At 42.3% G+C, this 14,587-nt stretch overlaps 1 protein-coding gene across 1 annotated transcript; it reads left to right on the top strand.

The window, feature by feature from the left end:
- Window positions 1–7,998: 7,998 nt before the first annotated feature.
- Window positions 7,999–14,284, top strand: BIRC7 (baculoviral IAP repeat containing 7). The gene is made up of 6 exons (XM_018917167.3): window positions 7,999–8,649; window positions 9,634–9,733; window positions 10,332–10,413; window positions 10,505–10,550; window positions 12,559–12,624; window positions 13,122–14,284. Exons 1-6 carry the CDS (start codon window positions 8,130–8,132, stop codon window positions 13,322–13,324), a joined length of 1,017 nt encoding a protein of 338 aa, XP_018772712.2. The 5' UTR covers window positions 7,999–8,129; the 3' UTR covers window positions 13,325–14,284.
- The last annotated feature ends 303 nt before the right edge of the window (window positions 14,285–14,587 follow it).

Genomic DNA, 14,587 nt, shown 5'->3' with positions numbered 1-14,587 from the left:
TCCCAAGGCACAGGGGGCTCTTAGGCTGTACCTGTTGGGTTAGACCCAAAGGCAGCATGTCACATATGTACATGCATGAGCACATCTAAGTCTTTGTGGGAATATTTTTTTTTCTGTTGCATTTGGAAAATCCAAATTTTTTTTCTTCCTGGTAATGCTAAGAATGATCTTGTCTATCTGTTGAGAAGTGCACACTCTTTTAGAAATAAAACCAGTAAGATGAAAAGTCGATTGAAGGATATGGATAAGGCAATATTCATATTTTTATTTGTATTATATAATTTAGGATACTCTTGGAGTGTAACATTGTAAACCAGGGGGAATCATGGGGTTTGGTTCTGTCTTAGTTGAATGAAATGTGTCCTTCTAGTTTAATAAAAAGTTGTACTTATCTTTTTCTTCCATTGCTAACACTCTCTAAAATCTCAGAAGAGTTAATGTGTAAGCTGCAGCATATTTTTGTTGGTGTTTTCATTATTTGTTTTTTAACATAGGTTTTACAGGAATTTTATGCAGCCCTCTCTGTTATGAGCATGGAAGAAAATCAAATATTGCCATAATGGAATCATCTCCCTCCTGCCCCCTACACCCCTGTGGAATGTTCCCAAACCAAGGATCCAGCATTCACTTCCATCATTTTAGGGTGAAAAATTAAAGCAGACACACAGAGAAATTGTATCTGTTCTCCTCTCCTGTTTCTCATGTCACTGACACATTGTTTGTGAAAACATGAGGAGGGAAATCATATGCAAAGAGTGTGGCCTGTGAACAGATCCCATCTGACACCAGCATCACACATGCTGTTCCCTGCAAGACAAATTCCTTGGAAAGCTGTGGCAAGGAGCTCAACAGAGCAATGACTGAGCACAGGGATTCTTCCCTGTCTGCCTCTTGATTTTCATCCTTGGCAACTCCTCCTTGCTGCTCTCTGGGGTTTCCATGAATTTGTAAGGTCAGTTTGTCTTTGCTTACTTTGTTGTGCATTTTTCCCTTCAGCTCTTTGCAGTGACTTCAGGTTGCTCCATTGTCTTTCTTCCTTGTCTTTTAGTCTTGCTATTGATTATTGATACAGGGACAAAATAAACTCATTCCAAGCCAATTTGCATGGAGAAAAGCAGATGATTGTAGTGTGAATAGCTCAAGAATAGATCTTTCTCCCTGTTGCCCAAGCAATATTCAGGCAGCCAGGCACATTCTCTGCAATAAAAACACAGTCCAAACTACAGCAGGATTTAATTGGAAAATCAGATGTTCTGTGATTCTTGATGGCTGATTTTCTGCCAATTATAAAGTAGGATGAGCTCCATTAGTATCACAACAATGCCTGACAAATCCTCCTTTACAGGTAATTTAATGGCTGAATGGTGGAACTGTGGCCACAAGTGGATAAGAATCTCCTCTGAGGAGCTGTTAGTTTTATATGTGAATAATTTGAAGTTGCAATGCCACTCAGTTTACATGAGGCTCCAGGTCTTCTGTTCCTGTACCTCCTGCCTTGGAGTAGGTAAAAGGAATAGAGCCCAAATGTGAGGCTCCTCCATGTCAGAATCAGAAGGAATTGGGAAATGATCAAAGTCAGTCAGAGGGAGAGGAAGAGGTGCAATTCATCTTTGGGGAAACCTACCAGGTGCTACTTAGGAAGGAAAAAAACAAGGGAATATAATTTATATTTTCCATACTCACTGTGGGAATGTACGTAGCCCTATGGTTTTCTTCCTTAAATTTTAATTTGTATTCCCAATCCCTGTGCTGCTGCTCAGGCATCTAAGCACTCTGCATGCTCAACTGGATTGTTGATCTGCTGAAAACTGAAAATATTTCATTCAATTTGCAGCAGCAGGGAATTTTTACAGATTTTTTTAAAGTATTCAGAATGGTTTGGGGAACAAAAAAAGACAACAGATAATGGATGGGGTTTGGGGTTGCTCTTAATTTTTTTTTTTTCTCTTGATTATTGGGTTAACTGGCAAGGGCAAGAAGGGCTAGAAAACTGAATAAAGAGAAAAAATAATCCTTGAAAAAGAAACTCACATTTTTCAGCTCCAAAAGACATTTAGAAAAATAAAAGAGAAGATATTTTCTACAAACACTTTCCTTTGAAAAAGAAGTGAACAGTGTTCAACCCACTCTTCAATAGCAGAAATAATTTTTAAAAGAGGCTGGACACTGAAACCATGAAGTTTTTTAGATTTTAAGGGCAATTCCTCTACTGATTTTTTGAGTATCTGCTGTGCTTTGCAGATTTTCCTTTTCATATGTACTGTGTTCTGTTCTGTGGGCTGGGATATTAATAGGATTTGATTTAAAGCACTTTCATGAATCACGTTGCAAGCTACATTTAGCTATTCCTAACTATTACAATACCTAAAGTTTTTAGGCAGTCGCCACAGTAGTGGGGGCCAGGGGAAAGAATTAGGGCAGGAGATGAAAAGATTTGAATCCCTAGGAAATCACAAAACAGGTGTTTGTTACTCACCTGTGCATTAGTTCCAGCAGTCTCTGTGTATAGTATGTGTACTTTCTACAAGAGCATGCAGTGATAGGGTAAGGGAGAATGGCTTGTAACTAAAAGTGGAGAAGCTTAGTTTGATATTAGGAAGAAGTTCTTTACTCAGATGGTGCTGAGGCCCTGGCACAGAGTGCTCAGAGAAGCTGTGGCTGCCTTATCCCTGGAAGTGTCCAAGGCCAAGTTGGATGGGGCTGGGAGCAACCTGGGATAGTGGAAGGTGTCCCTGCCCATGGCAGGGGTTGTAATGAGATGAACTTTAAGGTCCCTTCCCACCCAAGCCATTCTGGGATTCTATGATTTACTTCATAGAAACATTTTCCAGGCTTCCTGAATGAAAGATTGTTAATGTGTGAAGAAATAAACCATTATTGTTATTATTAGTCCATGTTATTATTAAAAGTCTGTTGAGGGAAGTGCCACAAGGAAGCTGTTGATAGGCAGAGAAGATCACTGCAGATGTATGGCAGAACTTGTTATGGGAAAATAAAAACTTGAGCTGCATGAAAGAGCAAAGTGAGACTTCTGAGCTTTGCCCTGCCCTGAGGAAATGGCTTTGTGTTTGTCCCAGGGGTGACCAGTCACTTTTCAGTGTGCTTTGTCACTATTCACTGAGCTGGATCCAGTTTCCTGTCCACAGTGGATTTGTTTTAGGGATGCTGTGGAGCTGTGTGTCAGCATCCAGCAATGTGCTTTGGTCCCTCAGGGCTGTCTTGGGAGGCAGTTGAGCAGATGGGCTCCTCCTGGGTGTTCCTGTGGCAGGAGCTCCCCAGAGAGCAGCTGTGCAGGTGCTGCTCTGCAGGAGCAGACCAGCAGGCCCTTCAGGGGGAAGGAAGTGTGAGGACAACACACAAGGAAGAGGCAGCCAGAAGAGGAAAAGAGAAACTAAATGGAGAAACAGCAGCAGTCATCTATGTCTAGGGCTTTAGGTATAAGGATTTTGTCTACTCTGCATCAGGCTGCAAAGCAGTTACATCACAGGGTCTGAATGATTTATTCTGAAAAAGGGATCCACATCTTAATAGTGGCTAACATCTGAGCAAGTGGGAATGGGAACTATGCCATAAATTTGCTCGATACCCAGTCCCTTCACACATCACTGGAGTGGCAAGCTATGGTGTCTCCTTTTGTGTTCCAGCCTCTTTGTTTCTTCACCAATGCCAATTGATACCTTTTTTCCTCCTGTTATAAAAGCCTCTTTCCTCAGTAAACTCTTAATTTATTATGAAAGCATAATAGTCTACCCCAAGCTAAGCCACACAGAACAGCTTCAGCCCCTTACATCTGTATAGCACCTCGAGGGTGGAGATGCTGAATTCTGCTGGAGTTTTTCCAGGGGCTCCAGTCACTTCAGTGCTTTCAAGCTCTTCATTATGCTGTCTCCAGATACACTCTGGCCCTTGTATTTATTGATTGTTTTCCTTCCGAATCAGGTTGATAATAGCAAGCAGATTTTTGATTAATTATGTTTATATTACTTTCTTCATCGAGTGTTTCCAATCACTGTCTAGTGATGGCAGTGTTGATCATTATCACTGATCTGTCCTGGACTCCTGATTGATGTTTACTGATTCCCACATTTGTTTATCACTAGCTCATCACACTCCTCATTTTAAGAAGCATTCAGAAGTTCAGTAGGACATCTTAATGCTCTGAAAAGAAACTGAAAATGTATGACTTGCTAAAAAAGATCAGTATAAGTTGCATACAACAGATTACTGAATATGTAATTTACTTTCCAAATTCTGATGTGCTAAAATAAAACCCTATTATTTATACATGGTGACTTGTTTTTACTTGCTCTCAGTCTCAGCACCACACTTGGAGTCATCTTCTTCTGCTACAGTCATCTCACTGGTCCTTCTCAGCTTTCCTCTGTTGGTGAAATGTTCCCCCCAAAACCACATGAGTGAATCCCCACAGATAATCAACCTTAAACCTGTCCTGAAGTTTTTATGATAGAAGAATGTATGTATACAACAAAAAACCCAAAACCAATAACCACTGCCAGACACAGACTAATGTTGTAACTTAACTTAGAAGCTGCTTTTGAGCTCCTCTGAGATTTATGCAGCTTTTCCTCTTTAACATTTAGCCTGGGGCTTCCCCTAAAACAGGTGGAATTGTGCACACCCTTGAGAAGCCAGGTGGTTATAAGGAGTAGAAGATGTGGTCATTGCTTGTAAAATGCTTTACAAATTCAGAATTATCAATCACTCTTATTGATTAACAGGTCATTTGCTACAACCCATCCGCAGACCCCAGAAAGCCTCTGCAGGAGGGATTTTGTTAACTCTGTCCCTTGGAGTTTTAGGATGCATTCTTCAAAAATCAGCATAGACTTAGAAAGGACAGGACTCAGAGTGGAAGATAATGTGCAATTATCTTTATATGTATTTTATTACAGAGAAATTCACTAAGGAGGAACCTCTCCAGCACATTCTCTTGTTACAGAATTCTTTAAATGTCATATAAAAGCACTGCCCTCTACTGCTCAGGGACTTTCATTAACGAGTATTTAATTAGCAAAAAACCCAACTTCTTTTTAATGAGAATGATTGTATGGGCTTGCCTGTAAAAAAAAAAAGGACTTGATCTTTTTATCAAAAGAAAAATGCTAATTTATCATTTCTGAGAAATATGAATCACCTATGTTCTTATGTTTACATGTAGAACTGATATTTTGTCAAGAGTTTAGAAGAAGCTTTATGCATCTTCTCAGGCAGTGGTAAAGGAAAACACACTTTCAAGTAATTGCACCTTTCAAAACTATCATTAAAATCCTCCATTTTGTGGAATTGTGGCCACAGGAAGGCAAAGGAATAGGAAGATTTCAAGTTGTGAGGATGCAATTGCAGAAAAAAACTTGATTGCTAAAGTAAAGGCAATGCAATCTGTCCAAGCTGTCTGGAGAAAATTCTTGTTGCTATTTATCTGCTAATTTTACAGTACATTTTATTAAGCAACTTAAGGTGCAAAACATGTGAAAACAAGCTGAAAAAGATACAGAAATACTGCTAATAGAGTCACAGCAAAATGGGGATGTGACAGCCATTATATGGGAGGCAGGATGTCACACCTGGCACTAGACTAGGTTTTAACAAGATCTGTTACTTTCTGGAGAAAATTTGAGCTTAACTTTATACCTTTGCCTCGTGACTCCTTTTTATAAAGATGAAAGTTGGACTCGTTAGCCAATAGAGAACTTCAGCCCACCCCAACCAATTGGGGGCAACTAAGCATTATAAAAGGCCTCTGAGGCAGGTGGCCTCACTTACTCCTTGGCAGTTTTCTGCTTTGGGAGAGATATTTGAGGGGAGAAGATTTTTGCATGAAGCTTGTGATCTTGAGAGAGTTTTAAATTATGGAAGCTTTCTGGGGTTTAGTTAACATGTTTCAGGTAAAGTTGTGGTTTTTTTAAAGGACCTTTTTTATTGTGCCAATTGTTGGTATGAGCTGTAATGTTGTTTTGGCTTTGTATTCCTATGTAGGTAGTGGGTTGTGGTAGAATATTGGTTTTTAGTGGCGTTGTAGTTATTTAAAATTTTAATTTGGTTTGGGGAGTCTCATTAGCAGAGTTAATGAATCTTCTGCAGAGTATGTGAACATGCAGGTAAACCATAATGGGCTTCTTAATAAGCAAAAGATAAATATATTTGTTCTCCTATGTTGCACCTCTTATTAAAAGAATATTTGGTGGGAGAAATAATCTTCTTTGTGAAGACACAAGACAAAGCACAAAATCTGTGACGCTTGCTCTCAAGGGCTTTCTACGTGGAGGAAGGCTAAGATAACCTGGCCATCATCTCTGTGCAACCCAAAATTTGTTGTAGTTTAAGAGTTACAGCTTTTGCTTTGTTACGGCTCAAGATGTGAGCAGAACTGCTTGTGGAGCTGTGCCTGATGAACAAGCTTCTGTGTTCTGGGAGCAAAATCTGCTGTGAAGGCAAACAATCTGCCTCTCCTCAGTCTGCTTAGCTTGCAGATTCTGCTGGGCATCAGTGACTGATGGCCTCAGAGCTTGCTTTCTCTATGGACTTCCCCTTACAGCAGTGACACAGTTCTTGAGTAGCTTCTTTATTGTATTAAATAACAGTTTCTGAAAGAGAGTTCTAGAGCCTTTTCTCCCAGCCCTGGATTTTGTTGCTGTCACTATAGAAGGGAATTCTGGTTGCTAATTAGCTTTCTCTTTCTTGCTGCCTTTTATTATGAGAGGTATGTGGTTGAGTAAGCTTGATTTTGCTTTTAAACTCTCACTAAATGTGTAATAGCTATGGAGGACAGCTGTGAGTTTTGTGACTAAAATGACCTGTAAGCATTTTTTCCTCCCTAAATGTGCTGCAGCTCTTAATTAGGAGAAACAGTTCTCCAGAGATGCTACTGGCCCAAGTGTTTTTTAAGCCTCCTCAGATCTTCTGTGATGGTGTTTGCTGCAGAGTAGCTGCTGTATCTGTGGTCTCCACTTGTTTGAATTTTACTGTGCACTGCTGTGGTAATCTGCTATTTTATTGTGCTGTACCAGACTCAAAAAATTGTACCTTTTAACATTGTGTATTTATATTTTCTTTTCCTGTGTGATATCTTGGGGTCTGTGCACTGATAACCAGTAAATAGGAAGTTGTACTTCCTTGAGTTGATCTCACCTATTGAATTGGGTAGGGAAGGGATTTGGAGGGCCCTTAATTTAAAAAAAGGAATTGATTGCACCTTTCACTTAGTCACATGGTGAAGGGACTTCTCTCCAAAGGAATTAAATTGTTCCTGGTTCTCAGCTTTGTCATTGTAGGGCCGTTTGAAAGTGTAATTGCCGACCTTAGGGAAAGCACTGTTGGAAGCAGCGGCTGAGCTGCAGTTCAACAACCCAGGGAAGGGCTGTTCCCTTAAGCAGGGTGAGAGCTTGGAGAACCAAACACTTGGTAACTTCTTTAATTTCACCCTTCCTCTTGCACAAAAGTAGCACAGGCAGAATATGACAAAAACTAGAAAATCCTTGATTTAAGGACACCATCTCATAGAAACTGTACCTAATTATTTTAGGCCATGGCTTGGAAAAGTTCTCTCTTATAGAGCTATTTCTATATAATCATTGCTTAATAATCATGACAATAAAACCATGAGAAATGTGGTGTTTTGTGTGGTGTTTGGCTGTAAATGGGAGATCGAGACATTATTTGTTTGGGTGTGGCTGTTCTCTGTTTTGTTATGACACGCCTGGTTTAGGGAATAAAAAGCAGAGCCTTTTTCATGCTAGTTTACAGGCTTAGTAGAATGGCTGGGGATTTATCTTGCAGATCAGATGCCAAAGGCTGGCTTGGTTCAGCTTGGGGGGCAGCACAAGTTTTGCCCTCCCCTCTCTGTTCTATCTTTCCTGTAAATTGGCAGAGAGCCTTGGAAAGCACTGGACTCTTCCCATCAGACACCGATGAAGGCTCAGCAAAAGTCCAACAGCAAAGTACAGAAACGCCAGATTTGTGACTGGGCTGCCATTCCCAAACAAGCTGGGCTTTGTTGTGAGCAGGAGCTTTCCAGAAAGGGGAATAATACCACGGGGTGAGTGCTGCCTGGGGCTGGGAATGCAGCTGACTGCTCCGGGCTCTCCCCTCCTCTCTTGCAGAGCGCGGCCATGGGGGATGCGGCACCAGCAGAGCGGCTGGAGCCCAGGGCTGCTCGCTGCCGGCTCTTCAATTCCAGCATGAGGAGCGGGGCCAGGAGGCTCAGGACGTTCCAGCAGTGGCCCCGCACCGCCCCTGTGTCTGCCCGGGACCTGGTGGAGGCTGGATTTTTCTACGTGGGCCCCGGGGATGAAGTGCAGTGTTTCTGCTGTGGTGGTATCCTGAAGGACTGGAGACCTGGTGATTGCCCCTTAACAGAGCACGTGCGTTTCTTTCCTTCCTGTAAATACATCCGTGGTGAGGATGTTGGGAACCAGGAGATGCTGTCCCTGCAGGAGATCTTTGACACTGTGGATGGGCAGTTCCTGAGTGTCTTGCAGGGGATAGTCAGTGAGGAGACAGCCCTGCCCAACGAGCCAGAGTACCCTGAGATGGTGACAGAGGAGATGAGACTCTCTACATTTGAGAACTGGCCACAAAATTCCAGCATGCATCCAGAGCAACTGGCTAGAGCAGGGTTCTTTTACACAGGTAGGTACTCTGGGGAAATGTTCTTAACTCTTATTCAAGTTAACTTTTGAAAGTTTCACTATTTTATTCCTCTTACAAATACCTGTGTGCACATGTATTGTAGTTAAAAACCACATCCTTCCTTCTGCCTGTGCTGTTTCTCTTGCTGCTTGTGCAGAATTAATTTCAACATTTAACTCCTCCTTGGGTACTGAGGGGTCCACTAGTAAATACTTCCTTGCCAGCAGGAGAGGAACAGGTGATATGTTTTAAGGACAGAAAAATGTGTGCTTTAAGATCCATTGAGTGTATTTGTTCCTTGCACTTCTAAAAGGACTTGAGGAGCTTGCTTGGTGTATCATGTTTTGGATAGGCTGTGTCTTGCACTGAAGCCTCTTCTCAAAAGCCCACACCTGAGTGACAGCTGTATGGAGTCAGGCCCTCTGGCTGTTGCTGTGGCTTGTTTCTCTAAGGACTCTTAATTTGAAATACAGAAATCAGATACATTTTTTGTTGAGGAAAATTGGCAATATTTATTGTAATCACATGCATGTGAATATCAATATAATATTCTTTCCTTTTGAGAATGCTTTGCAGGTTAGGTAACAGGTTTGAAGAAATACTCCTCACTGAATTGACCAGCCAGAGGAAATATTTGCACTATGGCAGACTGTGGTTAGTGAGCAAAGTGTGTTCACAGGTGTAACTAGTTACAACTCTGCTCCAAAGGCAGGCAGGGGGATTGGCTGGGGGGGTTGTGCATGGGAGCTTAGCTGCTCCCATGGATGCTGCCTGTTAGCTTGTGATCCCCTTCTGGAATCATCTCAGCCAGCTCTGGGAGCTCAGACTGAGTTCCTGCCCCTGTACAGTGTGCACTGTGTTAGTAAATTGTCATGTGTTCCTCTCTTCTGCCCAAAGCCTGTGTTTTGTGCTGAGTCTCACCCAGGGTTAGTTTAGGGCATGTAGTGTCTCAGGTATCAAATAATCTCTTGCTCTCCCTTTCAGGACGAGGAGATGTAGTGAGGTGTTTTTATTGTGATGGAGGTGTGAGGAGCTGGTCCTTTGGAGATGATCCTTGGAGGGAACATGCCAAATGGTACCCAGAGTAAGTCAGTCTTGCTTAACAAATACCCCTCGTAACAAGGCCAACAGATAAGTCATGCATTTCACACTGATACTTTTCTTTCATAGGACAGAAATGTTTATATCCTCTCACGTTAAAAGCAAAATAAAATGTTCAAGCTCAGGTGGAATGGCACAGTTCAGACATGAGATTCTCTAATTTGACCTAGAGTTCATAATCTAAGAGTTCAATTAAAATAAATTTCTTTGGCATCATAGAAGAGCTTTCATTACTCCTACTCTGAGGTACAAGAAGAAATGTATTGCAAGCCTTGGGTTTCTGCAGCAGTTCTTGTTTCTTTCCTGTGAACTGCTCTCTCATCACAGTTCCTGTGGTCTACTCTAAAACATGTTACAACTGAGCTGATCCTGGGCCGAAATGAAGACTGAATTAAGGGGGAGGGATCATGATCCTCTTACTGTCAGCCTTTGTGCAAGAGGTGGGCAGGTGAAACACTTGATCCCCTGTCTTTAATGGACAGATAGAGGTTTGCTCATTGCCCATAACACCCTTTGCTTTCAAACTGCTACTTGTACTTGGGAGAGCTTGTACTAATGTATTTCAACTTTTCTGCTCCTAGGTGTGAATTTTTACTGCACTCAAGGGGGAGAGAATTTGTTAACAGTGTTCAGGCAACCTTTTCTGGCACCCTGCTGGCTCCTGTGAGTCATGAACATTTTGTGTGTAGTTTGGATTAAGTTTGGTAGATGGGAGAGTGTTGAACACGTGCTTCTCTTTTTGTATCATTTTCAGAGACATTCCTGGGATCAGACTGAGCATGACTCCTCTCCCTCCCAAGGTCAGTGCTGTAATTCCATGGTGTTTTATCTTCTGGTGAACGTGGTGTAGTCTGAGTTCCACCAGCCCACCTCAGCTGCTCTGCCCTCTGTAGACATGGTGTTTGTGAGATGTTTTGATACTCTAAAAGCTGTTTCACTTTGGTTTTAGGAAATGGTCTCTAGCTCAAGAAACAAAATTACTTGTTCTTGTGAGACCTCTTAGTGGAAGGCCAGAAATACTTATCTAGTCTGGATAGTCATGTGAGTTGTGAGTGCTTCCCTAACTTACCTTTGGCTTTTGATGCTCTTGCTGTTGATGTCTGTCTGTAAAGCCCTTCACTACAACACTTTAAACGTGCTTGATAAGAAACCAGAGAACAGTAGAGGGTCTAGATGTTCATGAAAATGTTGTTCCTGGGATTTATTCCCATTTATCAGTTGCTCCCAGAAATGTAAGTAGGTGAAGTTTGGCTCCCATAAGCTTAAGCAAGACTTGAGCCTTTGAAGAGACTGCCAGCTGAATTTCCTTCTTCTGTTGTTACTGATGAATGGTTGAGGTAGGAGATGCTTCAATTGGGATGTTCCACTTAATGCTCATGAAAGCAGTTCTGAGGCTTCTGTTCTGGGATGTGAAAACAGAGATAAGGATTCTGGAGTGATGCCAAACACAGGAGACTGTTCACAGATAAAGTGAAATAAACCATCCAAAATAAGTGTCTGGGCTTTTATGAAATTGGCTTTGATTAACTTCCTTGTGAATAATGATTTGAAGTAAAAAATAAATGTGGAAGTTAATCTAGCTAAGTGGATAGCTTGAGGAGTGTTCTAGGGTACGTTAATGCCATTTTATGTAGAACACCTTCAAGGAATGGCACACTTTTTGCCCAAAGCTCTGCCTTTTTGGTCAAGTACCTGTTCACTGCTTTACAGATCCTCTGAGGAACTGGAAATTGCTGTCTCATCCTTCTGAGGATCAGAGTCTCATAGTGCAGAATATCCTGCAGATGGGCTTTGACCCCACCTGGGTGGCAAACCTGGTGGAGAATAAATTTGTGCTGACTGGGGCTTTCTACCTGTCTGAGTCTGAGCTGATTTCAGACCTGCTGCAGTCAGGCTGGGAGGTCAGCAGCAGTGCAGGAGGGAGGAGAGGTAGGCCTGACTCACAGCTGGGCTTGGGGGGTGTTTAACCTCTTCCTCACTGCACCTGGAGCACTGCTGGGAGTGTCCTGAGGGTCTGCCTTCACTCTGCCCAGGCTGGAATCGAGGGGTCATGCCCCCAAGCCTGCCTTTCCTTGGGAGCCCAAGCAATGAGGTTCCAAGTTAAAGAAACCTGGAGAAGCTGTGATTGCTGGGATGTCAGTGGCTGTATCTGCCTGCACTGGGCTGTGCTGGGGATATCCTTGGTGTTTCCTGCTGCCCTCAGACCTGCAGTAACTGGCAGCTCCATGATGTGCAGGCTCATGCACAAATTCACAGCTGATCCAGGTAGAGGCAGTTGTCTGAAGCAAAGCTCCTAAGATGGAAGATCACTCCAAGCCTATTTAAAAATTGAATCAATAAGCTGTTTAGAAATAGCCATAGTTCTTGTCTAGATAAGATATATTTTCATTAACTTCTGCCTTTTGTTATCTGTTTTGTGAAGTCTGTTTGCCAAGTTTACTTGAAGGCGCAGTTCCAGAGCTCCTGCCTCCACAGCATGGTCTGCCACTTCTGTAGCTAACAAGGAAAAAATTCCACAAAACTGAAATGTTGTTTAAATAGTAGCATGGGAGCTGAAATGACCAGATGATGTGATAGATAAACCCATTTTGAGGAGAGAATGTGATGTGGACAGACAGGCCTGGGGAAAGAGGTGAACTTACAGAGCTACTGAAGCACCATGGAGAACATCAGCCATGCCAGGCTGAGATAAGAGATCTTTAACCAAATACTTCTGAGGTCCAGGGTAGTTCTTCTTTTCACAAAGCACTGTCAGGAAAAGGGTAAAGGGGATAGCATTGAATACCATCTTCTTTTCTGGTTGCACAGGTGCTGTTCAGAGAGAGACTGGAACATCAAGACAAGAAATCCGATCTGTGCAGCAGAAGGAATCAGGTGCTCTGGGCTGGCAGTGTGGGGAATTGAGCTTAAGCAAAATTGGAGGAGTTCTAGAATAGCAGTATCAGTAGTCATTATACTAACTCATTTTTTAAATTTTGAAGAGGACTGTGTGCTAGTTTGATTGATACCTGAGCACAGAAACCCTTATTCAGGGAATGGGGTGCTCCTGTGAAGCAGCTGTTACAAAAATAAATCCACCTTATGGGGATAATTTATGTACCAGAGTAAATACTGTTGATCTGTGTCCCTGCTCAGTCTAGTGAGTGTCGATGAGCTGAACCTTGTGTAGATAAGCCAGTCTACCATAGCTGTAGTTTTTCAGCTTGAATGAAACTTGCCTGAGAGGTACTTTTGCCATCTTCACAGTCTCTGAACAAAACAATGGGCAAGTTGCAGTGTGACTTCTTAAGCTATCACAACTGGCACTCTGGAGCTGTGACAAAACACTAACAGTTTGGGCTTTTGTTTTTTTCTTTCTTTTTTTGGTAAAGATGGGTCTCAGCTGAGCACAGAAGAACAGCTCCGGCGCCTGCAAGAGGAGAGGATGTGCAAAGTGTGCATGGACAGAGATGTGTCTGTTGTGTTTGTCCCCTGTGGCCACCTGGTAGCTTGTGAAGAATGTGCCCTCAATTTGAGGCTGTGTCCCATCTGCAGAGCTGTCATCCAGGGCAGCGTGAGAGCCTTCATGTCCTGAGCCATGATGCACCCAAGAGGAAAGATAAGTCCATACAACTCATTGATAGCTCTGCAGAGGGAGAAAATAAGTAAACAACTTGCTGGAGCAATCTTATTTGTAGGGTGGCTTGGCATAAATGTAAAAACTCACTAAATCCTCACCCATACACAGTGTTTCTAGGAAAGACTGCTGGTTTGATCTACTCTTGCTTTAGGACTGCTCCAGGAGAACTCTGCTGGGTTCTTTTGTCCTCCAAAATGAGGCTTTTATTGACAGAGATTCTCCTTCTCCACATTTCTGTGTTCTCAAGTGAATCTTTGCTCTGTGTTGAAATCAAAGACTGTTTTCAGCAGGCTCTGGTTTTTCCTCACTTACTTAGCAGTTGTCTAGAGATTATTCTCTTAGGGATTCCTTCAGGAAGTTTGATTGAAAATGGGAGTATTTTTTGTACAAAATGCATTCCATTGGGACTAGAATACTCAGCAACAATCTGTTGTGGGGGAGGGACAATCTACCTTTTCCCCCCACTTTTGCTGTCTTTTTTCTCCCCTTTTTGTTGAATTTCCAACAGCTGATGAAATGTTTCAATAATACTCACATTTGCATAACTAAGTGGAAAAGTCTGGCCTAAATCTCCAAGCTCTCTGCTCTCAGCTGATCTCCCATAGTGGAAGGATCTTTGCTCAGGGTCACTGGATGGTCTCCTGGGAGCTTCTTATAGAGCTCTTCCCTGTCTCTTGGATATTATCCTGGTAGAAAACAGCTCTGGAAACACACCTTTTTAGAACATCTCTTTGCTGGGTAAACTCGTGATTCTTATTTAAAATGGAATATTCTATTGTGTAGCCAAAGAGAGTAAGTTTCATCCATGCTATGCCTTAAGTGAAGGGAAAGGAAGTAAGTTTTTAAAAATAAATTGTTCTTTTTCATGGAATAAAATTTTTCCTTTATTTAACGTAGAGGTTTGAGTATCTGATTCTAGTACAATTCCCTACTGGGGGACGGGTGTTGTGGTGTTCTAAGATGTTGGAGTGACATCAAGTTGTAAACAACATCTGTCCTTCAGGGCTGTATGGGCATGAGTAAGAAAAGCAGCTGTTCTTACCATCCATTAGTGTCCTTTGGAATTTACCAGACAGCACATGGGTCTTAGAGCCTTAGAATGGTTTGGTTGGAAGGGACCTTAAAACTCATCTCATTCCAACCCCCCTGCCATGGGAAGGGACAACTTCCATTGTCCCTGGTTCCTCCAAGCCCTGTCCAGCCTGGCCTTGCACACTT

The sequence above is a fragment of the Serinus canaria genome, chromosome 20, assembly GCF_022539315.1.
Source record: "Serinus canaria isolate serCan28SL12 chromosome 20, serCan2020, whole genome shotgun sequence".
Classification (NCBI taxonomy): Eukaryota; Metazoa; Chordata; class Aves; order Passeriformes; family Fringillidae; genus Serinus; species Serinus canaria.
This window is presented reverse-complemented; position numbering and strand designations above follow the sequence as displayed.

Excerpts from the sequence above, each read along its gene's own strand:
- BIRC7 (XM_018917167.3), top strand. The coding sequence starts at position 8,130 with ATGGGGGATGCGGCACCAGCAGAGCGGCTGGAGCCCAGGGCTGCTCGC. Across the intron at positions 8,650-9,633 it reads AGCAGGGTTCTTTTACACAG|GACGAGGAGATGTAGTGAGG; the intron begins GTAGGTACTCTG and ends TCTCCCTTTCAG. Across the intron at positions 12,625-13,121 it reads TGTGCAGCAGAAGGAATCAG|ATGGGTCTCAGCTGAGCACA; the intron begins GTGCTCTGGGCT and ends TTTTTGGTAAAG.